A 27,613-nucleotide genomic window follows, 5' to 3' on the forward strand; every position below is an offset into this window, starting at 1 on the left:
CCGCCGCGGGACCGCCAGCGGTGACGAGCGGCAGCCCCGGGCTGTGGCCGTCCTGTCCGGGCGGCCGGGAAAGTTTTCGGTGGGGCAGGTGAGGGGCGCTCCTGCCGTGCGCCGGCGGCACCGCGGGTGGGTGGCGGCGGGAGCCGGCATCGGAGCGTCCCGGGGCCGGCGGTGCCGCTCCACCGGCGGCGGCAGGAGGGGTGGGCGCCGGGCCCCCGCTGTGGAGCCGCCCGGCCAGCGGGGAGAACGCGCGGTCCCGTCCCTGGTGCCTCATTGCCTTCGGTCGCTCTCCTGTGCCCTGCCCGCGGGGAGGAGGGACGGGCTGCAGCTTTCGAAGTGGCTCTTTTGGGGGGAAAGGGAGCAGTTGCTCGACTCTTTTCAATTTTTAAAAATTATTTCCACGATTGTTTGGTACGAAGGGTAGGTTTGGCGTTCGCGCGTCGTGGGCTGAAGTGAAGCTGCGGAGCGCAGAGCGGGGCTGGGCGCCGGCAGCTGCGGGCGGGCCCCTGGGCTCGGGGGTGCTCCCCTGGGTTCGGGCGGCCTCTTAACTCGCTTCATTGGGGTTTGTGGGTTTTCCTTGGAGAAGAATTAAGAGTGAACTTAGATTCGTTTCACAGGCAAGCAGCTATGACCCAGCTCGGTTGGCTTTTCACCTCTATATCCGTGAGCGCTGCCGGCTGAGGGCACAGCGAGCCCCAGGGCACTCACAGGCCCGGGTGCGCTCCGCTGGGGGCTGCGGGGCTGCGCTGCCGCGGGGGAAGGTGCTCTCACTGTGTGGATGCTTTGTTGACTATGAAGAATGAACACGTTGTTAAATTTTCTCTTGATTAAAGTGACCAAAGAGAGTAACAAATTTCTGTAGTTGCTGACGCATTTAATTGAATGTGACTTGCTGCAAGGAGCATATTGAGCACACTTTCTTATACCGCTTTCCTGTTCGTTCTTACTGCCTTGTAAAAGAGGAAATTGGTAACTTAAACTGTAATTAACTCAGCTATGCTACCTCTAGTAGTTTGTCTTCTTAGAAGAATTATTGCCGAAAATATCTACGCAGCTTCTGTGCTGTAAGTCCATAGAAAAGTAGTTTAAAGTTCTGCAGGTATAATTAAATTATTTTTTTAAGTTGCATTGACTGTAAAGTTATAGAAACATACTCAAAGTTATAGAAAACATACGCAAGTTATAGAAACATACTCAAGTATTTACTCAAGTATATAGAAACATACTGAAAGATTTAAGAAGCTCACTTGAATGATGTTGACCAGTAAAGCTGTGGGATATGAATAACCTCAGTAAAGTGGGTTGTGACACAAGTGGGACACTCAGCACTGTCTCACTATCAGCTTGGCTGACTGGTTCTCATAGTAGAACCAAATTTTCTGTCATGTCTGTCTTCTATGAATGTTGTTTAGGTATCCCTAAAATTCACATTTTTTTCAAAGCCATCTTGGTGTCCAAATATTTGTAGACTAAGTCTCTTGTATAAAGCTTTTCAGACGTTTGGTCTATTGTATAAAGCTGTTGTTGAGTGTAGCAAAATCCTAGAGTAAGCTCACCTTGTTTATATTCTGAGAATTTGTATTTTCTGACCTAAGATCATCATGTATTACTTACACTTTCTATCAAGTTCATGCACAAAAACAATTAACAAGCCTTTTTCTAAACTACACTAATTTCTGTTAGGTTCAATATTAAAGAGTCAATGGGTTTTTCTTTTCATTTTTATGTCCTCTTTTCTCCCTCCTGTTTGAAACAACAAATCGGCTTGAGTTCTCAATCATCTGAATTTTCAAATTCTTGTTTGGTAAATCTAACTCCATATGATGGATATATACTGGCTATTTTAAAATGCTTTTTTAATGATTTGTCTTATGCCCCATAAAGCTTTCATTTCAGTGGATGCTGTTTTAACCCAACTTTCCAAAATGTTTTGACTATGTTAGTTGTTTTTTTAATTCCTGATATTAATACGTCTTTACATTGAAAATTCAAGCATGTAACTAAATAGTCTTGTGCTATATTAATCCTTAGTAAACATAATTAAAGTTTTAAAGGCCTGAATCTGTACTTCCAAATTAATTTTTGGCTTTTTGAGGTCACATAAGGTAAAACATGATAATTGCTTGCTCTTTAGTGGAACTGCAGACTTTCCCCTAATTTTTCAGTATTATTTTGCAACAGTAGGTGCTAGGATTAAAGAATTGACCTAAAAATTACAGTGGTGTTATTTTTTGACATTTTGGATATTTGTCTTTCTGGTGTTACCTGTAGACAAACACTTTAGGTCGCAGCTTGTAGCTCTGCCTGTCTGCCTTCTCTCCTGATCCCCAGAGCAGCCTCCTTAGTTGAAATTCAGAGCCTGTGTCTAAGTCTCTCCTTGTGTCATTTTGCAGTTAGCATCAATCTATTTCTGTCAGCTTTTTAATCCCACCATGATGGAGAAGTTCTTGTTTCTGCTGTTTCCAGTATGTCAGGGGAGCTGTGATTATTGTTTGTGAGTAGCAAGTGAAGTTCAAAAGTATTCATATAAAGACAAAGCTTATAAAAAAGCTGGGGATGGGCAGATTTAGGTTCTTGGGCTCTAATTTAGGCAATCTAGTAGGTAAGCCTGACCTTTAAGTGTTAAATGTCCTCTTACAACTGTGGACACTTTAAATTATTTGATCAACACTTGGAGAAACTCCTTCCCATTATTTCAGTTTATGGCTGGTGATTTTTTGCATCAGTGTCTGGAAGAGCAAGGGGAGCAGTGTTTTGGCTGGGCTGCAAAGAGAATGAGATTGTCAGGTGCTGTATATTTAATTTGGATCATTGTTTTTGCAGTCTTCTAATGTGTGATGCTTCAGAGCTGAGCTGAAAGGGTCAGGTAGCCTCTATTCCCACAGTGGAGCAGTACAAAATTTTGCTAATAAAAAATATCAAGCATCTGGAAGGCTGCCTTGATCTGTAACCAGATGTAGCTGTAACTATTTCTTGCAGCCTCTTTTGATGTTGAGCTTAGAGATGTATGCCTGGTTCTGTATCTGCGTGTGAGTTTGGTTGTCTCTGCTTCTGTTGGCATTTTAGTTGATGCTTTTACTGGCACGTGACTGGGCAGTGAAAGGCTGAATATAGGTAGAAACTCAGCTGATTATTTTGGTTTTTTTTAAGATCTAGAGATCTTGCTGTTCGAGTGTAAGGAGTTTCTATTGTTTGGAAACGACAGGAGCAGCAGCTGAGCTGTGTGTAAGATGAGCACAGACATAGCTATCCAGTTAGCAATTCCCTCCTGTTTATGAGCCCGTTAAAATGCCAGTCCTGCAGCCTCTCGTGGGCTCCGGCTTTGGCTCACAGTGTGAGAGGCTTTGTCAGGACACTGAAACTGCTCTAATGACTCTTGATGAACTCGTGTGAAAGCTGAAATAAAGTAGGAGTGTGTTTGGATAGGCCTGATGTTTGCTAACAGTTAAGTGTAGAGTTTATGATAAACCCTCACATTTTAATTAATCTTTGTGAATAACTAATGTAGGAATGAATACAGGAAAGTGATATCTTAAGAAACAAGTGAATTGTGTACTTTGGATTAGATATTTAGGACTAGTTATTTTTTTTTCCTTGAAAATAATTTCAAACCAGATATAGATACACTGCATCTGTGCTGCTGTTTGATCCTGCAGGATGCCTCTGCACATTCTGTAGCATCCCTTGGCTGTGACAGGCTCTGGGCATAGGAGATGAACTGTAGGAGAGGGTTGAGGATTTCTTTCTTACTGCTGCTTTCAGAAGGGGTCTAAAACACTGATTAATTTTGAAGACTGTCCAGCTTGCTTATGCCCTGTATACAATTTGATCACAAGAAAACAATAAAAGGAAGGGATGAAGCAACTCAAATTTATTTCACAGGCCAAGAAACACTCTCAGTTACCAGAGATGCTTCAGAGTGCATCCAAGTCTGCAGGAAATTGAATGTATTAACTGTGACCCAAGATTGTCTGCTGAGCAGATGAATTACATGGCAGTTAGTGATGACACACATCAGGGACGTGTCCTGTCTCTACATAATTTAATCAAATGCAAATCCTGCTGTATTGTATTTTGTGGGGCTTGTTGGCTCAGTGATGAAGTACATATAGTTCATTAATGAGACTCGAGCCCACCTCCATGTAATTTCTACTGCTGTGGCAGTGAGAGGCCATACAAGCCTTGCTGGAAGCAGGGTTCTCCTGTGTTTGGCAGCAGGCATGTCTAGGAGCAGTCGTGTTCCTTCAGCTGAGCCCTGCTCTGGGTTCAGAAGACCTTCTGTAGAGCTTGTAGCACTGACTGCAGTTACGCAGAGAGACCAACTTTTAATATTCTAAAGACAGTGTCCTGAAATCTTCCAGTTTCTGTAGTTTGTTCTTAATAGTAATTTTTTGTTTTGTATTGAGATTTGCCCACAGATACTTTTCCATTTCATTTAGGCAAAAGGTATATGTGTTATATTTATTATTACAATGACAAAAACATCCTATGTATGTTTAGATTAGAAACAGTCTCTAACTGTCTCAGTTTCTCCAGTAGTCGCACACACAGACAAGGGTCTTGCAAGCTATTTCAGACTGTGTAGACTAAGTGATCTCCTTAAAAGACTGGCAGCAGATGTAGCAGCCTCTCTGTTTTGGTAGCTATGATTTAAGTGAAAGAGCGCTACTGAACTATAGACCTAGCTTACCATTTTAAACCATTTTTTATATTTTTTCCCATGAATGCTAATGGAAAATATATCTTGGGAAGGGAGAGAATAACCCTAAAATCCATATGTGTGTCTACTGTGTTTCAGTTTAATGCATAGTCAATATTTTTCCTCTCCTTGCAGGAGTCTCCAGGATGAATACCACAACAATGAGCCCACTCACTGTTACTCCACTAGGTTTTGTTCCAGACTTTAAAAATTCCACCCTTGATCCTCTCAATGAGACTGCCTGTGAAAACTGGAAAGAGATTCATCATCTTGTTTTCCATGTGGCAAACATTTGCTTTGCAATTGGGCTGGTCATTCCGACCACTTTGAACCTTCATATGATTCTCCTGCGAGGCCTGCTCACCATAGGTAGGAGAATTGTTCTGGGGACAGGAATGTGACACAAATGGCTGGGATTGACCATTATGGAGCTGGTCCCTGCAGCTTATAGTGAAATTATTGCCTCTATTAATGGCCATTGTGCTCTGATAAGGTGGTTTTGGTCTAAGACTGGATCTGTTTAGACCTTAATATACCTTTTTTTAGAAAGATTATATTCCTCTTGGCTCTTAAACTTTCTAGAAATTGCAATTTGCAATTTCAAACCTATGAAGATGTCAGCTTGAAAACAAGTGGTCATCATTTATGTCAGATGTAACTGGATGTTTAAAATCCACTTAAATCAGTTATGTCTGGTCATTAAGACCTTTATTTTAGATTTCAAGTAAATAGTGGGACTGTGTATTGGCAGGTGCACTGATTTAGTGTGTCTGAGGTAGGTGAGCTTTTCTTGCTGTGAGCCCAAGTGTTCTTTTAATGTGGGTTCAAGCCTGTGGCACTTGTGGGTCACCAGCATTATTTTCATTGCTGATTTAGAAGTGCAGCCTTTCCATGGGGAGTGTGTTCTGATATCAGTTGTGTTTCTTCTGCCACTGTAGAAATCTTGTGACACCAGAATCTGACTTGAGAGGAAAACCTAAATTTGGCATGCTTGAGACTGAGTGAATGTGGTTCAGTTTGTAACATTGCAGTCTCACAGCTATTTCAAAGCCTCTGTACCTTGTGTGGGACAAGATCCTTGTGATCAAAGCAGGAATAGTGACTCACTGCAGTGTAAGAAGGATAAATCCCATCCAACAAGAGCATGCTCAAGTATTTTTAAGTGAGTGCTTATTGGCATTATAGTGTGGGTCAATTTTTTGATAGAACTATTTGAATTTGCAACACTCTTGCATTTTCTATATTATAGTTATGATAGGGTAACTTCTTAAAACACACTGCACTGGTGACCAAGGATCTGAGCATTGCAAGGCTTTTTGTCTTGGCTTTAAAAGCAGAAGGAGCTCTGCCCTTGCTGGGCCTGCCGTTTTGATCTGTGGGTCTTGCAGTATTTTGAGCAGATAGGGAATCAGAATTTTGCAAGCAGGGGTGGCAGCAGGGAGCAGATTTACTCAGGGGGCAGAACAAGAAATGAGGCCTTGTTCTTGGGGACCTGTTCCCTTTGTTTGGCCCTGTCCCACCTCTGTGCTGCTCTCTGCAATATTGCTGCTCTTCAGTACATCCAGACTTCATTTCATATCGTCCTGTGCCTTGCCGTCTAACTGTTAAGCAGATCAAGAGTCACTATATTTTGGTTTTTCTAATCCATATGCAAGCACTGCCTCATCAGTTAACAACCCAGCCAGACTAGACAGTACCGAGTTCATTAAGTCAAGGTCATTTTCAGGGAGAAAGGGGGTAAGAGCACTCATTTAGCACTGTCTTCTTTTTGTCCTTGCAGGAAGCTTAAGGGAAAATATAACTGTGACCTCTCCAGCCATCTCTGTTGGATGGTAGGCTGACAGTTATCTGGGAGAGACTCACTAATACATAATCCATCATTTGATAAATATTGTCTTTGTAGGCTGAAATTGGAATCCCTATTCATACACGATGCCTTGTCTTTTAAAGCAAGTGTCATTATTCAAAGTAAGGCAACTCAAAAAAGAATAAGCATTTGGAAATTTTGTCTTTGTCACACAGGAGAATTCAAGTTCCTGATGTGACCTTGTCACATAAGCAAAAAAAGTTTCTTTTAATTTTCAAAAATATCTGCATATGACTTTAGGAAGTTTTTATGCAACTCTCCCTTGCTAATTAGATGTGAATGTTAACTTCTAGGCCTTTTTTTGTCTAATTAATGCAATACAATTTTTTGTGAGCTCCCTAATTTTCGTCCCATCTCTTTTCTCCTTCATTTCAGTAACAAATCATCATGGACTGCACCTCTCTGCTTGCCCCATCCTGATCTGGATTACTGTGATTTCAATCAGTATTGCAGTCCAATGTAAAAGGCTGCAGTCTGTCCACCTGCCCTCAGTGCCTGTTTGCAGCATTGCAGTGATTAGCTATTGTTGCATGCCTTCATCCAGAGAGCTTAACTGTATTAAAGTTTGTAGAATATACTGCTTTTCAGTGTAATTACACTCAGTGGATATATTCTTGATGGTTTTCTAGGAATGTTTGTTATTTGGTGAAATTTAACTTTCTCTTTTTTGTTAATTTTTACAGGATGTGCATTATTCATCATTTGGGCTACACTCTATCGTTGTGCCTTGGACATAATGATCTGGAATTCTGTGTTTTTGGTTGTCAACCTTTTGCATTTCATATACCTTGTGTATAAAAGGAGGCCGGTATGTATAACAGATAAATTTCACAAGCTCTCTAGTAAGATGCAAAGAAAGGAAGTTTTGCCCATTTTTGCTGTGCAAACCAATGGATTAGTACACATTTTCAGGAGAATACTTTTGTGTTTGGTCCAAAATCACACTCTGGACACATTCTGTGAGTGTGCAACAACTTGTACCAAAGAAACCTACCTGGAAATAAGCTCTTCACCAATTCAACACTGCCTGTGCAAGAAAGCAGCCAGGAAATTAGCTGGCAAGGCAGCATGAAGCTTGACTTCTGTCTTGCCTAGCAAGTAGCTTAAAACAAGCTAAACTGATATGTTACTAGACAATTGCAGATGTGTAGTAAATATTTCTAGTTCAAATTGCTCTTGAAGTGTTGTCTTACTACTTAAAGGGTAACGTCCTCTTTAGTTACTAAATTTAATTACTAATGATATTTTTTCAGCCTATTCAATTGATTTATGTCACCATTGAGATGCAGCACCTATGAAACTGCATTGTACTTCTGCTAGGTGGCCATGGCCATGCTGTCCAGCACACACACAAAATAGCTGTTGTGATAAGGGAGATAGATAAGGGAGAGCCAGTGAGGCCAGACTCTACATACTCTGTACCTGTCCACTATTAAATATCCCATGCAGGAACTCTGGTTTCTAATATGGGATTAATTTATTTTGCAGTCTTTTCCCCCAAACAAATTAGCATGTTCTACTTCCCTTCAAACCCCCACCAATTAAGCCTTTTTAATAAATCTTGAGGCTTCTAATCTTCTGTCAAACGGGACAGGAAATGGCCACCAAAGTCAGAAATTATTGCAAAATGGAGTGCTCAGCTGAGAGAAACCCATTTCCCTGGGAAACCTCTCATTTTACCTGTATTTTAAATGTGAATTGTGACATCCTTAATAGGTAATGGTCCTTGAGTTTGTACCTCTCCAACCCTTTCCAAAAATCTAAATAAAATGTTATTGGTGAGTGAAAAAGCATCCTGGGAGGATGAGGTGCTGGTTTGGGCTTGAGTGAAAAAAGCAACCAAACAAAAAAATCACCCTGCAATGTGTAAATCAATACTGAATGAAGAAGGAAATACATTATTTTGTAATTACAGTTGTCTACTAAAAGCTGTGTTGGCACAGATTGGGGTACTTTGTGCATTATGGTATAGGTTTCATCCTATTGAAGAGGCAGCTATTTTCACTAAATCCTCTAATAAATTTCTTAGCAGAATTATTTGTAGGAGTTAGGTCAAGTGATAGAAGTGATTGAAGTACTCTGTGGGTGGATACAAAAAGAAGGAATTTTGTGAGAATATGAAACTTGACTGATAAACTCAGTCACCAAAGTTGGTAAAAAATTGCATCTAAGAGGGGAGGCCTGGAGCACCTGCCTTTAACTTTGCTTTCTCTCTCTGTAGCCCTTGCCCAGTGTCAGAGTAACCACAGCAGGACTGGGGTGTTTGGCTCTCCCATAACTCTGCACTGCTCACACTCTGGCAGGCAACCACAGCGTGTGAAAGGAGGCTAAAGGTTAAATTGCATCTGTCTGCAACAAGTTGATAAATTGAGTACATGTGTTAAAAAAGGAAGAGGCTCTACCTACAGCAGTGTTCCTCCAATATGGAGCACAGGTTCACACAAAGATTACCATCAGCTGTGCTGTGACCTGAGAAACTTAAAAGCTCAGCTAAAAATTAGATCTGATAGACTAGCCAGGTAGTGCTGTTTCTTTGCATATTAAGGCTTCATTTCAATAGTCTTCTTTCCATTGAGAAATTACAATATTTATGAACATTGCATGAAAAATATTATGTTATTTTAATTGCTGTAATACATGATATTTTCAGTAATTATTAAAAATATATGAATATTTGCTGCAAACTATGATCAACAAGCATACTTGAAGTGATGCCTGATAGTCACACAAGACTTTTTAGCTGTCTAACGTGTTTATTATAAACCCCAAGGCTGTTTTTAGTGTTTTTCCTACAGGAGGACAAAGAATAGGGGAAAAAATTAAAGAAACTCTTAGGAATTAATTTTTGAATGAGATTTTCTCTCTGCAGCTATTGTATTGCCCATCTCAATCAGTTTTGGTAATTCTCACAAAAGATTTTTCCAAGAAAAGAAAGGAATGGCAGAATAATTACAAGTTAGTCATATTACAAAATGAATAATTGATACATTCAGTTGTTAAATATTTATTTTATTAAATGGAGCATGCAAAATCACAGTGAGTTTCTTTTCTGACCAGAAGATTATTTCAGTGGTTTTGATTCCTTGGAGCTTTACAAATTTGGCTTTTTTAGTCGGAGTGGAAGCTGATTCTAATCAGTCTGACTCGGAGTTCTGGCAGCATCCCAGAATATTTCAGCCCCTGCTGAAGAAAACATTACACCTTCCCATATGGCTTGTTTGGAATATGACCCACGAGCATGACTGGAGGAGCATCAGCTGTGCTTGGGAAGGGGAATGGTCTCTTACAGGGAGCCCATCTGAAGCACAGCTCCAGCCTGCAATCTGATCAGTCTTTAAGAAAGTGCCTACACCTGCTTTCCCCTCCAAGTATTACACACTAGAGGAAGATCAGGAAACATGAACCATGTGCAAGTTAAGGGATTGGATTAACACTCCAGGGCTAAAATTTGCCCTCATGTCTGTGTGCCTGGTTTTGGGTTCAGGAGTCTTGGGAGCTACATAAATTCCTTTTTCAGATGGAAATGTATTTCCTTAAGTTGCAGTATAGAAAGGTGTAAATTAAATTGGTACAGCTGTTAAAAATGTAGGAGGAGTTCCTGGAGAACATGATGGTAAATCAGTCATCTAGCTTTGTGGGTATATGGAACATATTTTGAAATCAAACAGCTCAGGACTTAACATAATACAGTTTCTCTTGTGTGTTTGTTTTTAATCCTTGCTTTGTCTGTGTAGATGTCCTCTGAGGGATTAAAGATTGTGGCACAAGGAACATGCAGGAAACTCAAAACCTGGGTTTCATATGAGTGTAGTTGCTTGTGGAATATTTAACTAGTAATTGATTCAGTGTGAAACCAGTGTAACTTCAGGTCAGATGATGCACTGCACGTAGTAAGTCCATGAGCCGTGATGTCACACAGCCACAAGAGTTCATGTCACTACAAGGCCATTCCTGATAATCTTGGAATAATGGTGGTGACTGACAGAAGTGAGTGAGGTACAGAGGAAGCAAATGTTGCTCCTTTCCTCAAAAATGGCAAGAAGGAGAACCCAGGGACCTGCAGCATGGTCAGCCTCAACTTGATCTCTGAAAAGAAGGAATAGATAGTCCTGGAGAACATTTCTATGCACATGGAGCACCAGGAGGCAATCAGGAGTAGTCAGCAAGGATTTACCAAGGGGAAGCCACACTTAACCAGCCTGATAATAGATAGATAAGAAACTGATTGACTGGTCACCTCCAGAGGGTAATGGCCAAAGGTTCAGATGGACATCAGTGACAAGTGATGTCCCGTTTGGGTCTGTATTGGGACCAGTGCTATTTACTGTCTTCATTAATGGCAGAGACAAAGGGATTGAGTGCACTCTGAAGTCTAGAGCTGACACCAAGTGGAGTTTGACACACCTGAAGGATGGGATACCATCCAGAGGGACTTGAGCAAGCTTAAGAAGTGGGCTAATGGAAATCTCATGAAATGTAACATGACCAAGTGCAAGGTGCTGCACAAGCTTGGGGCTACCCCCAATATCAACACAGGCTGAGGGATGGACAGATGAGGACAGAGAAGGACTTGGGTGTGGATGAGAGGCTGGACTTGACCTGGCAATGTGCACTCACAGCCACAGAAACCCAATTGTGTCCTGAACTGCATCAAAAGCAGTGTGGCCAGCAGAGTGAGGGAAGTGACTGCTCTGATGAGATCCCATCAGAGTGGGAGAGCTCTGAGGTCCCAAGCACAGAGATAGAAAAGGTGCTCTAATGAGGAAAGGCTGGGAGAATTGGGGTTGTTTAGCCTGGAAAAGAGAAGGCTTTGGGATGGCCAGTTTGTGGCCTTCCCTACTGGAAGGGAAATGACAGGAAGGATGGAGAAGGACATTTTACAAGGCCCTGTAGTGACAGGATAAGGGGGAATGGTTTCAAACTGATAGTAGGTTTAGATTAGATATTAGGAAGAAATTCTTTACTGTGTGGGGGATTAGGCACTGGAACAGGTTGCCCAGAGAAGCTGTACATGCACAGTCCCTAGAAGTGTTCAAGGTCAGGTTGAAGCTCTGATGCTACCTGGTCTCGTGGAAGGTGTCCCTGCCCATGGCAGAGGGGTTGGGACCTTTAAGGTCCCTTCCAACCCAAGCCATATTTATGATAACCTTCCATGATGAAATGACTGGCCATATGTGAGAATGGTGAGAATGACTGACTGGGAATGGTGAATGTCCTCAATCTTAATTTCAGTAGGGTTTTCAGCCCTGTCCTGTATAAAATCCTGATAGAGAATCTGTTGAAGTGTGGCCTGGAAGAGGACACAGTGAGATGGATTGGATTCTGGCTGAATGGCAGGGTGTGTGGTAATCACTGTGTGAGGTAGGAAGTCCAGTTGGAGCTGGGTGCTACACATGCATTAGTGTGTGGTGTGTAACCTCGAGCCAGTGCTGGTCCCAGTGCTGTTTGACGTCTTCATTCATGGTCTGGGTGGTGGGGCATATGTGAACCCTGATAACACAAAAGTGTGAGGAGTGGCTGATAGGCCAGAGGCTTGGGAAACCATCTTGAGGGGCCTCAGCAGGCTGGAGAAATGGACCAACAGGAATCTCATGGAGTTCAACAGAAAGTTTGGAGAACTGCACCAGGGGGGAGGAATAACCATGCATCAGCATGTGCCATGGACTGAGCAGCTGGAAAGCAGCTTTGTGGAAAAGGACCTGTAGGTCCTGGGGGAAGAGCTGAACATGTGTCAGAAACTTGCCTCTTTCTCTTCTTTTCTGACATTCTTCCTTGGTTGTTTTTCCTTATTCTCTCTTCTATGTATATTTTATTTTTTTTTCATTATCTGATGCTTATTGTTCTAATTTGTCTTCCTCATGGCAAATATGCAGGCTTTTTTCAGGCTGTCTCTGCTTTCAGGAAGGCTGTAATATTGTCTCATCCCCTGCTTCCTTCATTCAGGGAAGACTTCCAGGCTTAGGATTTCAGCCAACATCCTTTCCCTCATTGCAGCTGCCTGAGTTTGGGTGGGCTCAGATGTGGGATGTTCAGCTGGCAGTGTTTTTGGGGTTTTTTTTCCTCCCTCATCACATGTGGTTTCAATATAATTGGTTTGTTTTTCAGGACTTGCTTTTCTACTGCAAGTAAGCCAAGAAGCTCAGGGATGAGAGGGGCTCCCAGGAGAGCCTGAGGGATAGCCACAGTGATGTGTGCATGCAGTGTGAAAGACAAACTAAATTTTTTTTAAGCTTAATTCTTGCCCAAGTCCTTCCTATTCACTATTGCATCAACAGACATGTCAGAGGGCTCCTTGTGTGTGATTTAATGTGGCACTTGGATGGGACAGCATTCTAAAGCACCAGTGTGCCAAACTGGCTCATTTTAGATAAGGTTTTGGTCACCCTATCACAGGCAATGTTTGTGATAGACATCACACATTTACCACTTCTTTCTTTGCTTGAGCATAATGAAGCCAAAGATGTCCCTCAAACTAAAGCATGTGTGCAGTCTTACCCTTTTTTACCTAATGCATCTGTGTTTATTGATCTCTCTTGTTTTCCCAATCTAGATCAAGATAGAGAAGGAGCTTAGCAGCCTCTACAAGAGAATGTTTGAACCTCTCCATGTGCCTCCAGAGCTCTTCCAAAGACTAACTGGACAATTCTGCAACATTCAGACTTTGAAGACAGGTCAAGCCTATGCAGCAGAAGATAAAACATCAGTTGATGATAGGCTAAGCATCCTGCTGAAGGGGAAGTAGGTTCTATAAAAGCTTGGGGACAAGCTTTTATATGTATGCTTTGTGTCATGGCTAAATAAATTAGAAAATTTTTGAGGTTGCAACTGTTTGTAGTATGTTATAGTCTATAGTCAAATAGTCTATACTTACAGTCTATTTTGTGACACCATTTTCAGGTGGCAGTGATATCTCTTACTGGGAGCATATTGTGTATCCACAATGTGCTTATGTGTGCAGCTGCATGGATTTTAGTGGGAATTATATTTGTGTAATACCAAAGGCAATGTCTCTTGCAAAATGAACAAGAGATTTGTTTGAGTCTTAGATATCCTACTTGTCCATTCTCAGGTTTTAAGGTTAAAAAATATAGTGCATGATCGAAGAAGTAGTATGTCTCCAGAAGGATTTAAAACAGCAGGCCTTTGGAATGGATTCATTGCAGTTGTACATGCAAGTAGAGAGGGGCAGGTGCACTGCCTAGAGGCAGACAGAATCCAGGTGAGAAAGGGTAAAATATATGCCCCGTGGCCAAGCTGTAATCTTGAAACTCCTGCTAAATTCTGGCCAGTATTTTAGCCAGTTTCTGTCTACAGCAGCAGCGATGTCCGGCTTCGTTGCTTTTCGTACTCATTACCACAAAGCTGCTTACCTAAGGGAAACCTTATTCTGGTCTGGCTGTGTAACATGACCTTTCTCATATTGAATAACAATGTTTTGTGGATACATGCCATGTTCATCAATTCTCTATTTGTCTGGCAGCCTGTTCTGCTTGGAATCAGTTAGGCAGAAAACAGGGTAGCTCTGGGAGTGATATTCCAGAAGATGAATGTATTTATTCCTGTTACCTAATGCATTACCATAGTCAGTAGTCCTACCCAATTTTTGATTAAATTAATCAGCCTCCATGAGTTTAAAATGTTGTTTCATCCATTTTTATTTCCAGAATGAAGGTGTCTTATCGAGGGCATTTTCTGCATAATATTTACCCCTGTGCCTTTATAGATTCTCCTGAATTTCGATCAACGCAGATGAATCGGGGTGAGAAATTCCAGGTACATTTTGTTTTAAATGTCACTGGACATGAGCTGGTGAGACCATTAAAAAAACAGAGTATAAATTTGATCAAGAGTGAACTGTTTGACTTGCATAATTTTGCTATCCTTTTAGTGTAGCTCTTTGAAGATGGACCATATAAAGAACAACTTCTAAATGCTGCAAAACAGTACTATAATGGTGTGTATTGAGCAGTCTGGCTTTTGCTATTTTCTCTTTTACTGTTTCCAAGTTTGTTTTGTGTTAAGAGATTGTTCAGGACAAATAATTTAAGAGGCAGTTTTGATAGAAAAAGATTATATGGACAGGTTTCATCAGTGGTTCAAAAACAGAAAAGGGAAGAAGAGGTACTGTAATAATGAAAGTCTAGAAGTTCTGGCACTAGTAATTAGGAATTGGTATTTATAAAAGTGTATGAATACTTCTGTCATTTTGCAATTTGTTAAAGCAACATAAGTTGAAAATTATCTCAGTATTTTGAATAAAAATATTCATATGGGGAACAATAGGGGTATATTTCTCTAGCAGTGTAATTATGCTGGTACATTAAATATATTTTATTATAGTTTGGGGAGGTGGAATACTTTTAGAGAAGGGTGTTTTTTTCCCATATAAATGGCTATTTTGTTACCTTCTTATGTTTTTTAGCTAGGTGTGTGTAATAATGCCCGGACTGTGACTGACTGGTGCATCCTCACTGCTACTATGGCAGAAGGGAGGGAGGCAGAGCAGTGCAGACTCTAAAATCAGTGATTGGTGTCATATGTTCCAGTCAAACGCTGGGCTCGGTGCCAGGGGACAGATTTGCCCAGATGCACTCACCCCGCAGCTGTGGGGCCTCCCAGAGCCCTCCTGGCACGGCCCCTTCCTCTGGGAGCAGCCAGGTAGGAATCGGTGCCTCCCAGGGGAAAAGGGTCATGCTTAGCTCCTGCCTGCCTTAGGAGTTACTGTCATCTGGAACAGTGGGTGTCCTTTACTCGTGGGTTCTGCTTGTCACTGCCCTGTGAACGCCAGCAGCCTTGCAGGAGCGCACGAATTCAGTCTTAAGGGCCCCATCTGCTGGCAATGCTGGTGAATTCTTCCTCAGCCCGTGGGCTTATATTACAGTCCGTGGAGTTGAAAATCCATAGAAAAATGACAGTATTTAGTTGTTTCTACTTTGATTGTTAATGGATTTTTAAAATTTTTAAAGGATGTAATGTTATCTTGTAACAGCAGCTGATTTTGATTTATTCATAGATGCCCGACTCCCCCTTGCAAAAGCTGCCCCTGGCTATGACCAGTGTGGGTTTTGGTGTGGCATTGCCCTCTGCTGGCACAGGGGGATGAACCTGCCAAGTCCATCCTCCCATGAGAGGGGGACAGAATCCCCTGTAACTACCCAGAACTGGACTATCAATAACTGAGCAAACAGAGCCTTGGCTCAACTGCTACTGGGTTGTACTTGTGGGATCAGTAGGGCTGACAGTTATAAAAGGAAGATGGAAATTTTTTTTTTAAATCACTGAAAACTCTTTGATGGAGACCTTTAGGTGATACCAGCTGTTCCTATTTTGTGGCAGTGATGTAAAATAAACCAAGCTACATATATGCCTACTGCAAGTGCTTGTCATCACTATAGGACTGACTTCATAGGTGAATTTCCTCTTACCATAAGGGTTTTTAGGTTTGGGAACTCATGAGAGGTTTTCCCCTGTTATTGTCCCCCAAATTTTCTGTAAAACAAACTGGATACACATATCAGTTAAAAATATGATGATAATAAATTGCTGAGAATTTTTACATTTGTAAATATCACATTCATAACATAGAGATCCCAAAAAGCTTTATGGCTTTAAGAGTTATTTTAACTGGAGTCACAAATAAAATGTAATCACTTCTTTTAAAGCATGTTTAAGTGTGCTCATCTTAAAACATTTTAAATGCGCTAATTCTGAGAATGTATTTTTTTCCAGGTCACCATTATTGCAGATGATAACTGCAAGTTCCTGTGCTGGTCCAGGGAAAGGCTGACTTTCTTTCTGGAGTCTGAGCCATTTCTTTATGAGATCTTTAAGTACCTTATTGGCAAAGATATTACAAATAAACTTTATTCATTGAATGACCCAACCTTAAATGACAAGGTAAGCAACTTCAAGTTTTATTTGGAAATTTTCCTCCCACATAAAAATGTACTTTTATTTCAATTTTGAATGCTCTTAAAGCGCCTTATTTTAACTTGTTGCCATCAGCTACTTAATGCACACTTTTGCCTTTTAGTGCCAAGGTGTGAGTCAGTGCAACATTTCTGTCAGAAGCAACATTTGTTAAAGTTAGCACAAGAAAGATGAGTAACTGAGATTCAGAACTGATGAGCTTGTGGAAATATTTCTGCCTAACAATTAGACGTGATGCAAGTAGCTAAAAAGGTGCTTTTCCCTGGATATCCCTTCCCACTAACAAATTAGTGTCTTTGTAAAAGGAAGCTTCAGAGTTTTTCCCTTAAAAAAATTTCTTACTGGGGCAAACAATTATGTAGTACTGATTGCTAGGAAGAATAATTTCATCATGTCTTTGAGGGTTGCAAATGCAGAAAAAAAAAAGGGCAAAAATTATGTTGATATGATGCAGTTAGTGGAAGGAATAATGAAATACATATAAAATATAAATAAATATAATTAAAATATAATTTATATATTTATAAATATATAGAACATTAAGTGGTCTGGGTGTACTCATGGATATATGACCTATCTTGCTTTAGTCTCATTTTGTCTCCTTACTTATTCCTTATCATAATTTTGAAGAATTAGAAAATCCAACAAATTTTGCCCCTATTTTCACTTAACAGCTGGACACTTCAACTTCAGTTTGTACTGAGTCTTTGTTTTTAGTTGCAAAAGTCACATAAATTTAAGATTATTATAGTAAGTTTTGAAAGTGTATGTTGTAGAAATTGAGTGAGCATTTGGGAAACTTGTAGTATCTTATTATTCTTCCTAAAATAAAAATCCTGTTGCATGAGCTCTTCCTACATAACTTGGCAAGAGAATTGTTAAATAAATTCTTCATTTACCCATTGCCATATACATTGTATATATGCACATATTACCTCTCACAAGCTTCACTTTCAAATATAAATATTATTGGTGTCTTTGATATCTTTTAACTGTTGTCAATCTCATCAGAAAATGTTGGGATTGACTTGTGTATGTAGGGGACTATGGAAATCAATTGAGTATTGATTATTCATATTCAATATGGTAGAAAGAAGGTTAAACTATCAAATAATTTTTGTTGGAAAACAGAAGAGTGTATTTTATTTATTAAAAAAGTATATTTATTTTTTTAAGTATATTTATTTTTAAAGTATATTTATTTTTAAAAGTATATTCTATTTTATTAAATATATTATTAAAATATAATTTATTTTGTAAGAAAACTTCTGATTTTCTCCTGCCTAAGGAGACTTTCACTAGTATTGGAAAAATTGTCATTCCTTTCTGCATGAAATAGGATACTATTGACTTGTCAAATTCTATAATGGAGTTATCCATTATAGTTTTGTCATTGATTGCTACCTTTCACATACACCTAAAATAGCATTCTGGCTTGCAGTGATACCTTACAAGGTACAAGGTATGGCTTCATATAAATGTTGTAGTATAAAGGCTTCTCAGGAAGGCTACTCAAAGTAAAATGGAAGCTCCTCAGACCATTTGACAGGGAGAGGATAATGCTCACCTGATGCACTTAGTCTGCAGTAGAATCAAGAGCCAAATGGTCATCTACTGGGAAGGAGGGACATTCACCACTTTTCTAACATAATGATATGGAAAGCCAGGAAAATAACCATGCTTCTGTTAAGGCATACATTGCCTCTATGTATAGCATGCTGTTTTGTTTAGCAAGGAGGATCAGCTTCATCATAAAGACTGCATTTAATTGCAGAGCATTATATTTAAATAATGAATTACCAGATAATAAACCCCAAGCTTCCTGTAAGAAAATACATGAAAATTTCAGTACAAAAGCGATTTGAGATTGAATAATTAATGTGCAGTTTCATACTTGTCAGTGTTCCAGTTCCAGTATATTACTGGCATTTTCCATTGTCATTTAAATTGATTTACACTGCATAGAATCTTCTCCTATAACAATTTTCCTGTATAATCACGCTGAGACTGGAGCATCTATCACAAGGGAAGTAGTAATTTTCCATTTTTATTTTAATTTGCTTGATATCTTTTTTTCAAGTAATATTTTTTTTCTTTTTTAGGCTTCAAAGAAGATTGACCGGCAGCCCAGCCTCTGCTCTCAGCTCTCGGTGATGCAGATGAGGAACAGCATGGCCAGCACCAGTGACAGCGAGGACGGCCTGCAGATGTTCCTTCGTGGCACTTCCTCTGCATCCTCTCTTCGTGAGTGCTCAGGATAGCTTGTGCCAGTTTGGAATATGGCTCAGGTTGACCATTAGAGACACTGCAGAACTCCTGTTGTCCTCTGTGGGAGCACACTGCAGCTTTTTGGGTGCTGCTGTATCAGCTGAATTAAGGGACTTAACTATAGGGCAGTCAGATGCATGAGGTTTCGTGTTCTAAATGCAGATACCTCATGTACATACTGGGAAAAGACCACAACATGTGTAGTAAAAATCTTTGGCATGATATGGAATGCTTATATTAATGGGGCAAAACTGAAGGTACAGTGCCAGTCACAGTAGTATGTCCTTTGTTCTGTCACTGGTGCTTGTAGAAACTAAAAACCCAAACAAAACATTTTCCTTCAGCAATTCGATGTCCTGCTTTTCCTCCTGAGATAGTTTGTATTGGCAGAGTCTGGAGGAATGTGGTATACAACCAATATTTTGATGTTGCCTGGAAAATCTCCAAGTATCCTTGCAGGTTCTCCTCTGCTGTGCTTTGTATGACAGGAGTAGTAGAGAACAGATGAAGTGAGAGAAGAAACCATGTCTGCCCTTTTTACTTCTATTCTTTTAATTGATTTCTTTATGAAAACATTCTAAATTATTCTTTCTAGGCTTTTGCTGTCATGTGTTTTTAGATCATCTGACTCTACACGTCAACATTAGCCTGAATTCTGAAAGCAGTGTTTAAATTAAAAAGCCACAGAGGATTCTCTATTTTCTCATTTGGCATAAGCTGTTAGTTTAACAGCAGTTAAAAGGATCATATAGGATTATTTCTTTTGATTTTGGAAATATTATTTTTAGTGAATTGAATTCAAATATATGAGAGAAAAACCACTGTTATTGTTATTTGTTATATGTTATTTGTTATGGTTAAAGTCTCTGCTAAGAAGAGGAAATATTTTCAAATATTTGCATCTTTCTGTTTAATTATCTGTTTTCCATTGTGTTCCTCACAGTTCTCATCCAGTAACACCTTCAGACCTGGAGGGCCTATCTGGTTTTACTCCTTAACATTGGTGTAGTCTGCATGCCCAGATAGATGGAAGAAAAAGCCCTACTAATGCTTCACCCTACTAGAACATCAAGGGTGACACCTGGGATGTAGTTTGATGAAAATTCCAGTGTTGTTTTCTTTTTCTCCTCTGTTTGCTGCAAGGACATTCAGAGGTAGTTGAGGTAGTGAGAGACCTCTGGACATTACCAGGTCCAGCCTCATGTCCAAAGCAAGATCAGCTACAGCGGGGCCATGTCCAGTGAAGATGTGAATATTTCCAAGCTGGAAGATTTTCCAGCCTCCCTGGGCAACCTACTCCAGGGACTTAGCACCCTCACAGTGAAAAAATTTCCCTTATTGCAACTCATGCTTGTTTTCCTTCTTTCTTTAGTGCATGCCTCTGAGAAGTCTGGCTCTCTCTTCCATTAGGTAGCCAAAGACAAGAGTCAGAAGCCCTGGGAGCCTTCTGTTCCTAAGGCAGAACACACCCAGCTCCTGCAGCCTCTCCATCACTGCTCCAGCCTCTGGAGTTGCACTCTGCTGCTCTTGCTCCAGTATGTCCATGTCTTCCTTGTACAGGGAGGCACAAAACTGATGCAGCACTCCAGATCCTGGCTCACAATTGCCAGCTAGAGAGGATTAATCTCTTCCATTGACCTGCTGGCTATGCTCTTGCTTGTAGGGTTCAATACATGCTGCTAATGTGGCCCAATATATGAATGGCACACTTCCCTGCAGGGGCACTCTGCTGACTCATGTTCCATTTTGTGTCCACCACAGTTTGTTTCTGCAAAGCTGCTTTCCAGCCAGCTGGGACCTAGGCTGTAATGCTGTGTAGGTGTGTCATGTCCCAGGTTCAGGGATTTGTCTTTCATGAATTTGTCATTTTTGTCAGTTCTTTTCTCTTTTTCCAATGGCCTGTCCAGACTCACTGCCCTACCCTTTGGCCTGTCAGCAGTTTCCCTCACTACCTGGATCTTGTCTGTGAATTTGGCAGGAGTGCATTCCATCCCATCAACCAGGTCATTCATCTTTTCAATGTTATAGGCCTTGGCTTTGGCCCTTGAGAACACTGCTGGTAACCAACCACCTGAGAGCTGGATTTTGTCCTATTGCTCACCACCCTGTGAATCTGTGTACAGCAGATTCTCCACTGAAGCTACAGCCCATCTATCCAGTCTGTTTCCCATTTGTCTGGAAGGACCCAGTGGCAGACTGTGGAGGGCTGTGCTGCCATCCGTGTAAACAACATCCCCTGCACTCCATTCATACTCGGAGGGCATCATCTCACCACCAAAGGTGGAAGGTGGCCAGAGTGGTCAGATGCAATCAGCATCCATGATGGCTTCCCCAGTCACCTTCCCATCCCTTGTGTGCTTGGGCATGGCTTCCAGGAAGACGAGCTCCATAATCTTCCTGGGAAGTGAATTTAGACTGTGAGGCCTGGATGTTCCATCTTCCCCTTCATTAAAATGGCTGTGATGTTGGCATTTCCATTTATCTCCCCTGACTTCCATCACTTTTCCAAGATGATAGAGGGGGCCTTGCAATTGTATCAGCCAATGCTTGGCACCCTTGGATGCAGCCCATGTGGTTCCACAATCTTGTGTTCACCCTTTAGACTTGAGGTGTTCCTAATTCAGTCCAAGTTTCCTGTTAGTCAAACATCACTCTCCTTCTCTACCTCTGGAGACAGAGCCCCAAGAGGCCTCAGGAAAAACCTCTAAAGGAAAAAACTCAAAACAAAAAAGTTCCTGAACATCTCAGACTTTTTCGTGTTCCTGTGTCCTGTGCGTCACTGAACTCTTGCCTCGCAGCTACCCTGGTCTTTCTTTTGTTGCTGATTTATTTGTAGATGCCTTTCTTGTTGCCCTTCACTAGATCCACGTCTAGCTGAGGTTTGGCTTGCCTCATTTCATCACCACGTGCTTGGGCCATGGTTCTGTGTTTCCTCCAAGGAGCTCATACCCTCTTACACTTCGTGTGTGTCTGTTTGAGATCTGTCAGAACTTTCCTGTTCATCTCTGCCAGCCTTCTACCACGCTTGCTCGGCTTTTTGTGCACTGGAATGGCCTGTCCTTGTGTTTTGAGGAAGGTGTCCTTGAAGATCAACCATCTGTCCTTAGGTCCTTTTGCAGGCCTTGTCCCATGAGCTCCTGCCAAGTAAAACCCTGAGCAAGCCACAGTCCCCTGTCCTGTAAGGTTGTAATTCAGCTATTTGTCCTGCCACTCAGTATCTTAAACTCCACCAGCTCCTGGACACTGCAGTCCAGATTGCCAGCAACCTTCAGCTCCTGATGAGTTCTCCCTTGTTCATCAGTGACAGGTCCAGCAGAGCGCCTTCCCTAGCTGACCCATCCATCATGAAGGAATTGCCTGCTGCCTTCAGGGATCTCCTGGACTGCCTGCTCCCACCCCAGGAGCACCAAGGCCTGTGATCCAGTTGTTGAAAGAAGGCTTCCTTCTCCTTGCTCTTGTTGATCAGGCAGCCTGTAGAGATTCCTGCTGAGAAGTCTCCTGTGCTGGTCTGTTCTCTGATCTTTGCCTTTAAACCCTCGAGTGGCTTTTCACCTGTTCCACACACAGTAAAGTTCCATGAATTGAAGCCACTCCTTTGCATAGAGAGTCTTTGGGTGAACTTGCACACTCAGAAATTGTAAAACTGTGTTTGTGTGATTAGTTAGAATTAAAGTGTCTCTTTCAGGCTTAACAGCAAAACTCTTACACCAGTATTTCAGCTTCAGGAGAAAGTACTTGAAATGCATGACAAGTTCAGCTGTAATTGTATTAATCTCCAGGATGCACTTGTGCTTAGCACATACTTGATAAATACACTTTTCTCTGTTGTACTTTTCCTTGCTTTGTGTACCTTTTTTTGGTATACAGGGTGTGCTTTACCCAAGAGAAGGGGTTTATGTGTCTTTTATGTTCTGAAATTCCTGAGCCCAGCTGAGTCAGCAGCCTCCCGAGTCCAACACTTTCCCTTACTTTTGGGGAGGCAGAGGGATTGCCCCTACAGCAGTGCAACACACTCCTTGGGAAGTATTGTTATTTATTTCTTCTTTGTATTTTGATTGTGAAATTTCTGACTTCTGTAAAAGGTTTGTTCATCTCCTTGAACTGTAATGCTTTAAATCTCAGTTTTTGCCAAGATAGCTTGTTAGTTATTCCTGGGTACTGTCATTGCCAATGATGAGGTTGCTGCCAAGGTGAGCTCTGCTTAAAGATTTGTATTCAGTGTGGATTGTGGCCAGGTATGCCCTTTTTTCAGATCACAGGGAAAACTGAAAAAAATATCTGCCATTTGCCTTGTCACTGCTGTGTTTTCAAAAATCTTCTGCTGGGTGCTCTCAGTGCAACAGCTGGGGTTTTTTTTTTTTGGTCTGTTTTTTTAAGATTTACTATAAGGTACATGCTGAGGCTTCCAGTTCCAGTGCTGTTCCCTGGATCCTCCTTCTACAGGCATACATTTGTTCATTTAGAACAAACAAACACAATCCAAAATCCTCAAAAGATTTTGTGAGAAACATATGGAAATGTCCATATTTTTTTTTATTTTTATAAAATTAGAATAAAAAATGAATGAAGGGAACTTACCTGTACAGGAACTCTGTAGGAATACTGTTTTGTCATTGCTAGGTGATTGTTGTGTGGACAAAGCCTCCCACTACAAATATAACTTTGACTACTATAATCCAAATAAGTTTTCTTCTCCCAATTTCCACATTCTTGAAAAAATGAGCATTTATATTTTTGTATAATCCCAACTTTTAAAATTATGCATTTATCAGTGTTATAAATTATAAGCTTTGACTCATTTTCTCGAGAAATTAATATTAATCCTATTTCAAAGTGTTTAGTAATAAAAGGGTTAAAATTACTAATTAGTAGGTCCCAAGCTACAATTACTAAAAAAAGTGTGTTTTTAATTTAATTAATTAAGAAACCCAACTAACTGTTTGCTTTTATATTAAGGAAATAACCAACAAGAGTTCTATAATGCTTACGGAGTGAGTCGTTTGCAGCATGATGTTTTCTGTTGATAACATCACATTAACTCAGCAGGCATCCTCAAAAAGGTATTAAAGTGGGGTTTGTTTATCATGTGACACTTGTGCTTGACATCCATGGTCCATCTGTATGTAACTCATTAGAAAGTGAAGTAGAGGTATCTCTGTTTCCAGAATTTGAGTTAAGCAAAAATAGTTTATCCTGATCACAAGCCTAGTTTCACCTGAATTTCAGTCCCTAAAATAATATTTTGGTATTAGTTTCTATTCTGTAATTCTATTGTTTGACAGCCATTCACATATTTATTAGAGATAGTCTTTTTTCCTGTGGTACTTGTTTTAGACATCTCAGATTTGCTGGTGTATGCATCTGTATTTGAGCAGGAATGTAAAAGGTTTTGGTTTGGTAATGCTTTTAGTGGTATTATCAAATTATATGCTCCCTGCTTGTGGTTAAAAGCAGGATTGGATTTCACAGGAATTTTAATATATATTTTGTTTAGGCCCTCAAGTAAGGGCAACAAAATGTAGTGAAAGGAAGATCTGACTCAGTCACTTGAACATCTGTCCAACACTGGATAATGGCATCAGTAGACAAAATTTTGTATTTGGAGCAAATAAGAGCATCTTTGAAACAAACAGGCTGAGAGAATTAGACCTTATATTGGATCCTGTTGTACAAACTTATGGCTGCTTACTTCTGTTTTCTGGAGAGAATTAAGTGGCTTTAAGCAGAAGAAAATCATTTTAAAAATAACAATAAACTACACTGAAAAAAAGAGCTACAATAAAAAAAAAGAAGCTGGAACTGTAACTCAGCATTTTCAGGCACCCTTTTACCTTTGGGTGTCTCCCAGAAAAGCCAATTTTGTATCCAAATGGACCCACAGACGTTGGGTGTGGCACATTCACCAATTAATTGATCTAGTTATCCTTTGCTTAGGCCATAAAACACATCTGTCTGGGAAGAAATGTTTCATAATTTCTGTGTCTAAAAATGTGCTTGAGTAACCCTGTTTTGTGGCAGTTTAAGTAGTTTGTGAATCTCAGAAGAAAACATTCATACGTTTTTAACATAAAGAGTTCTGAAACCCCAATTCCAAACAGTGTCTTTGTGAATGTGACTTTAAAATGCATTAGTGTCATAACATACTAGGTGTAGCCTCTGTCTGTATGTTGTTCTCTGTGTGTAACATACAGTGTAAATGTGATCCAGTTCAGTGTAAACGAGTCTTTGCTCATAAGTGAGCTTCCTTAACACAGCACTTTACTGTATATCTGATAAACATTTCTTAAAAATAAGAGTGTGTTACAGCTATCAGTATTTTTTTCAAGAATATTTAAATTTTTAGCTTGTATGCAAGCAGTCTGTTTGCATGGCCTTTATCTCTTGTTGTTTTCTTCTCAAATGGGATTTCAGAGATTTCCATAATTGTTTTGGTCATCATATACTGGCTGTTTGCAACCTCATACTGTTGTGGTGGTCTAAGTCTAGAAGTGGGTACTGAGAAAAGTACATGTCCATGTGTAGATTCTATTTCAGAATGAACAATGGAAAAGAGAAGTGTTAGCTGATGGCTCAAAGGAGTTCTCTGGTTTGACCCTCATAATGAAAATTTAACTGTAACATAACAGAGGTAGTTTGTAGTGGTAACTTGCACAAAAACTCCATTTGATGTCTTTACAGGGATAGCTGTGGTGTGAGCCCTGCTCTGGCAGACAAGTTGCTGCCTTTCTAAAAGGTAGTTTTGTTGCAGTGCAATCACTGTCAGTTGAAAGTTATGTGGCCTTTGCCTGTAAATCTCGTTTTCTCTGTGGTTGTTCATAGGGGTATAAATCTGTATAAGTTTTACATTATCATGCTGTGTAAAACTTATGAGGAAGTGTCAGAGGAGGTTTAGGTCAGCTTTTAGTGTGAGGCTGTGCACCCAGGGGGTGGTTGGGTAGGCTCCCCAAGGGAGTGGTCACAGCACTGGGCTTGGAAGAGTTCAAGAGTGTCTCAGTGTCTGGACAATGCTCTCAGGCACATGGGGTGGCTCTTGGGATGTCCTGTGCAGGACCATGAGCTGGACTTGATCCCCAGGAGTCCCTTCCAACTCAGCACATTCTATGGCTTTATGCTTTAAAGGGAGTTGTGGCTTTGATGCTGTGCCCATCCAAGGTTTGCCCAGTGCACTGAGGAGCCTTCCCTGCAGCCAGGCCAGGTGCAGAAGCACACACCCTTTGTACCTGGGGCAGCCACTCATGTTGCTGCAGCTGAATGGAGATGAGTCAGTGAGTGAGTGTAATGGTGAGAAAATGGTCTCTGGAGAACAAGCAGTGGGCACTCTGTGCAGTTGGGGTTTGCACTGAACCTGGGGAGATGTTTCTACACCTGCTGTGGCTGTGGTTAGCAGCAGGCACTGCTGGTTTGTAGCAGTGTGGCTGTTCCATGTCTAGAATTTCCTGGTGCTTATGGCCAGATAACAAAGAAACCTTCACTTAGAAATCTTCTCATGAAGCAACTAGGGCAGGATCATCAGATTGTGTCCACTTTGTCACAAACAGGTCTGTGTAGCAGGTGTGTGTTGTTAAATTAACTGGCAATTTCTTTGTACCTGTGGCAGGCCCAGGCCGCACATCTCCCTACCTGAGAACTTCAGCAAAGATGAAGCCCATCGAGGAGAGTGTTGAAGATGATGTCTTTGAAGCACCATCTGCTGATAAGCTCGAGCTCCAGCGGCTGCCTTAGACACTTGTGTCCTCAGGTGGATCAGAGCTTGCACAGAGCTCCAGTGCAACAGGAGGGAGCTGAACTTGGGAGGAATCTGAAAGCTAAGCCCACCTCTCCATGTTTGAATTTACTGCAGCATATGCCAGTGGTTTCTAGATGGAAATGTCATGTTTTATTTTACTTCTAAATAAAATAAATGAAAACTTGTGTGAGTTTTTTGTTGCATCTTTTTGGTTGCTTTATTTCTACTTTGACTTTTGCCATTATAAATTTAGTATTGTGTTGCTGACTAGCTGGAAATTTCTAGATTTACCTGGTGGAGAATATCGCCAGTTTCATTTACCTATGTTCCTTTGAAGCCTGGAGATTTTGAAACTCCAAGGGCATGTTGCTATTTCCAGTCATCATGTTTGTGACAGTCACATGTGAAAAACACACTTAGTCTTCTGCCTCACTTTTTTTTAAGGTGTTTGCCTTTTAAGGTGTTTCCCAATCTCATTCTTGACTCCACAATTATAATAACGACTTCAATTTCAGTTTTTATTGGCCAAAGATTTAAACTTAATGCTGCCTTTTCAACCTTAACTTTTTCTTCTTTAGGCAACTCTATTATACTGAGCTTCAGGATTTTCCTTAGCCTTGTCCATGGACTGACTGAGCTGTTCTGAATTAACCTTCCCCCGCAGAGGCACACAAATGACACTTGATATAGGAAATTCTGTTCAAACCCCACAATGGGGTAGCTGCAAGTTTAGTAAAGCCCAGTCTCATAAAGGGAGGCACTGGGAAGCTTTTATAGAAAGTATTTGTAGCAGTCCTGCCTGTGATATATGGAGACATGTAGCTGGTAGCTGTAATACTTAGCTTTGACAACTCTTGAAAATCATGGAGCAAATAGTAGATTTTAACTAAATATAACAAAAAATAGCTACTACTGCTTTTATTGAGTTGCACAAAACTGATACATAGAATAATGGATGTTTGGTGTCAACTCCCTAGCAATTAGAAATGTCATAGTCTGGGGTTTTTTTGTTTATATAATTCCCTATTGTTTCTAAAATTTATCTTGGCAAAGCTTCTTTGAATAAGCCTGCATCCAAGTTATACAACCCACTTCTTCCCTCCTTAAAACCTCATGCAATACC

General features: G+C 40.7%; 1 protein-coding gene across 3 annotated transcripts; it reads left to right on the forward strand.

Moving 5' to 3' along the window:
• On the forward strand, nucleotides 1–26,622 carry BVES (blood vessel epicardial substance). 3 transcript variants are annotated; one of them, XM_054291735.1, is made up of 9 exons: nucleotides 1–88; nucleotides 4,835–5,068; nucleotides 7,250–7,374; nucleotides 13,117–13,304; nucleotides 14,231–14,339; nucleotides 16,296–16,463; nucleotides 18,599–18,740; nucleotides 23,721–23,824; nucleotides 26,362–26,448. In XM_054291735.1, the coding sequence occupies exons 2-8, from the start codon at nucleotides 4,846–4,848 to the stop codon at nucleotides 23,786–23,788; spliced, it is 1,023 nt and encodes a 340-aa protein (XP_054147710.1). In that variant the 5' UTR covers nucleotides 1–88; nucleotides 4,835–4,845; the 3' UTR covers nucleotides 23,789–23,824; nucleotides 26,362–26,448. The 3 variants fall into 3 exon arrangements, with proteins under 3 accessions (XP_054147710.1, XP_054147709.1, XP_054147712.1); XM_054291734.1 differs by lacking the exon at nucleotides 23,721–23,824 and having other exon boundaries at nucleotides 26,362–26,622; XM_054291737.1 differs by lacking the exons at nucleotides 23,721–23,824; nucleotides 26,362–26,448 and adding an exon at nucleotides 22,066–22,155.
• The last annotated feature ends 991 nt before the right edge of the window (nucleotides 26,623–27,613 follow it).

The sequence above is a fragment of the Melozone crissalis genome, unplaced genomic scaffold (genome assembly GCF_028551555.1).
Source record: "Melozone crissalis strain CALT ecotype California unplaced genomic scaffold, PUWL_Pcris_2 ptg000106l_1, whole genome shotgun sequence".
Classification (NCBI taxonomy): domain Eukaryota; kingdom Metazoa; phylum Chordata; class Aves; order Passeriformes; family Passerellidae; genus Melozone; species Melozone crissalis.

Bases quoted from the DNA above. Each gene is read 5' to 3' on its own strand.
- BVES (XM_054291734.1), top strand. From the start codon at position 4,846: ATGAATACCACAACAATGAGCCCACTCACTGTTACTCCACTAGGTTTT. The intron at 7,375-13,116 runs GTATGTATAACA...TTCCCAATCTAG, and splicing joins TTGTGTATAAAAGGAGGCCG to ATCAAGATAGAGAAGGAGCT. The intron at 13,305-14,230 runs GTAGGTTCTATA...TTTTATTTCCAG, and splicing joins AGCATCCTGCTGAAGGGGAA to AATGAAGGTGTCTTATCGAG.